This window comes from Aplysia californica, unplaced genomic scaffold, assembly GCF_000002075.1.
Source record: "Aplysia californica isolate F4 #8 unplaced genomic scaffold, AplCal3.0 scaffold00775, whole genome shotgun sequence".
Lineage (NCBI taxonomy): Eukaryota > Metazoa > Mollusca > Gastropoda > Aplysiida > Aplysiidae > Aplysia > Aplysia californica.
This window is the reverse complement of record NW_004798045.1, coordinates 121,929-124,939: the sequence shown is the minus strand read 5'-3', so window position 1 is coordinate 124,939 and position 3,011 is coordinate 121,929. Positions and strand designations below refer to the sequence as shown.

The following is a 3,011-nucleotide window of genomic DNA, read 5'->3' as shown; positions in this document are numbered from 1 at the left end:
AGGTTTTGTGTTATGTTTGGAGTAGTAAGGTTCTTAGTTATATTTGGGTTCTGTGTTATGTTTGGAGTAGTAAGGTTTTGTGTTATGTTTGGAGTAGTAAGGTACTGTGTTATGTTTGGAGTAGTAAGGTTCTGTGTTACGAAGAATCTCAGGGTGGACCACCTAAAATTCTCTCGTGGGTAAGATATGTGGCCGGCCGGCCTTGAGTTTGACACCCGTGGAGGACAGTAGACAAAACTGTAGAGATGAACCTTACAGACCCAAATAAAAAATAAAAACCTGCAGCTGTGACTCACCGACTTTTCACCTCCACTCGCTCAACAGTGGCATTTATGTTGAACCTTGGAGCTTTGGGAGCATCAGCTGGGACTGCAAACACATTATGTTTTATAAATCCAAGCGCCTCCTTTGATTCCCAGTCTTGCTTCATGGCAGACAGTCCTTTCTTATGTTTCTTCTGACACAAAATATCTTCATTCTCATCTTCACTCTCCCATGACCCTCGGTCACTGTCTGCATTGCTAAGGCTTTCACTCAAAAGTTTCTTTTCCCCCAGGGGGCTGGCATGACCGTCATTCAGAGAAGTGTCCACGTTCTCGTCTTGATCGAGCATACCCAGAATATCGTCCACCTCAAGGTGCTTCATTCTTTTCGCATCAGATCCCACAACACTCTTGTCTCTTGAGTTAGAGGGATCTGTAATGAGAAACAAACAGACACAAAAGTCAAGGCACTGCAGTCTTACTTTTACAGCTTCGACACACAAGAATGCATCCAAACGTGCATAAAAAGATAAACAATGACATTTCATAATGGTCCAAGCCTGCCTCCTAAATGATGGAAAGAACTTGCGTTGAAGGAGGTGTAAAAGCATTTACATGAAAACATTTTATAAAAATTATTTTTTTTAAAAAGCAAAAAAACCCAAAACAACACAAAAACCCCCCCCCCAACAAAACCCAAGAGACCCTCCCTCATGGGACTGATTAAACTCAGTAATCAGTCCTCACAAACACACAACAATCAACAAATATTTACAACTTGTAAGTTTTTTTTCCTTCTAGGCAGTATTGATCTTGTACAAAATGTGTCATGTTTACCAACATATATTTTACCAAACCCAATCAGGGACACCCGAAGTTATAAAAGATTGCACAACAACGAACAAAATTACATCATGCCAGACTGGTATTTCCCTGTAGTATATGTGGTAAAGTTACTGTCACAGCTAAAACTTCAGACTGCTAAATTTGGGAGTCTAGGGAAATTTAGGGCAGTTAGCGAGCCTCTCTTGCATGTTTTCATTTTTGTTTCCAAATACGACTGCTTTCCTGTGTGCCTACATGTTTGTCATATGGAGACATACATTATTGTACGTGAAAATATCCAGGGTCTCACAGCATAAAACTGCTTCAATTGTGACCACAGACTGAGTTTACCTGCCCTTCCCCCCCCACCAAAGGCTCCATGTTTACAAGTTCTACTTTTAGTTAACTATTTTCATAACACAACATATGTAAAACAAAAAAGGAGACACAAGCTAGATTATCTGAAAAAATCCTGTCAAGGGCAGTGCCCTGGCGGAGTAAACAAGAGGACACAAAGTCCCGACAAAACAGAAACATCTTAAACTCACAAACCAAATAAGGCACTTTCAAAGGCGAAAAAGGCACTTTCAAAGGCGAAAAATTGAATTGTTATACAAAAACTTGTTTAATCTCAAATTTTACTAAAAGAAGAACGTCTTTCTCTTTCATGTTCTCTTAGGGTACTTGGCATACAATGAAAGATGGAACTAAAATCATTCCAAGATTCTAACCTCTTTGTCTCTTGGCAGGACTTTTCTGGAACAACTTAACCTTCACTGTCCTTTCTTCATTGCGCAAGGACAACCTCTCCGCCTGTGACGGTTGTACTTCTTTGCACGGGGACTCCGACTTGATACAGTAGTTCCTGTCCCATATACTGAGCAGATGTCTGAAGCGGGCTGGAGGTTTGTTCTTGGGCTGGTAAAGAAGTAAAAATGGAAAGAAGCTGTACAAAGTTCTTCCCCTGCTTTGATGAGCGAATCAGCAAACAGGAGGGAAGCTAAATATCGGAACAAAAATTATAAAGACATACAAGTGGATCGATACCATAAAAGTAAAAGAAAAATATGACTGTAAAATGTGCGAACTGGAAATATTCCTAAATTGCTTAAGGCCGTTTGCGTGTGAGATTTTCCCCATTTTGACCATACAGTTTCCCCCCTCCATTTTTGAAACCTACATCCATTTCCATCAAAGTTTCGAGCATCCGCTTAAATCAATTATGTTTCAAAGTCATTCAAAAATGAGTTTTTATAAAATGTTTTGCAATTTTGGGTAATGTTTTAAAATATTTTCTTTATTTTTTTTCAAATATTTATTTTTCCGACTTTAAATTACATCTTCTCTTTTATTTTTCATCTGAATAGCTTCATTATTTTACACAATATACATCCATAGGAGACCTGTACTGAAATAGAGCCCTTTTTGAAGATAATCTAAGATTAAAATTACAATCAGTGTTTTTGTTGGGAATTTTGAGATTTTTTTGCTATTTATCTATGTACACATTTCCAGAGTCCATAATTACTTTCCTAATCATAATATTACAAATCTGGCGTTATTCGTTCATTACATAGGTGTTGTATTTTGTACTTACTAAAAACACGGCCTCACGGGCACTCGTGGCCTTCCGACCGTGTGGTATCGGTGAAATCGGGGTAATTCCGATCGCTGTTTCTTTGCTCTTTCGCTATAAAACACCAAATGCCGTACACCTTGTAAAAGTTCAGCTGCTCCTCGTTACAATGGTGTAAGTTGTTTTTATGTCCGATTATTAGGAGCTGGATAATCGCTGACGAAAGCGAAGCCCCTCGCGGTCGGAAGGCGTGGTCAGTTGATTGAAAAATTGACACACGTGCATTCAAATGCTTCGCGGAAAGAGGGATGATTAAATACCGTCTTTTCATTGGCAGAGAACTGTAG

The 3,011-nt window shown here is 39.1% G+C and overlaps 1 protein-coding gene across 1 annotated transcript in view; it reads right to left on the bottom strand.

The window, feature by feature from the left end:
- Positions 1-3,011, bottom strand: part of LOC101863382 (exonuclease 1) — a 33,219-nt gene that overhangs the window by 10,471 nt on the left and 19,737 nt on the right. Inside the window, exons 9-10 of the mRNA XM_005109399.3 lie at positions 1,820-2,006; positions 297-696 (exon numbers count right to left, since the gene is read on the bottom strand). Of these exons, the coding sequence (XP_005109456.1) occupies positions 297-696; positions 1,820-2,006 (587 nt within the window). The remainder of the gene's footprint in view (positions 1-296; positions 697-1,819; positions 2,007-3,011) is intronic.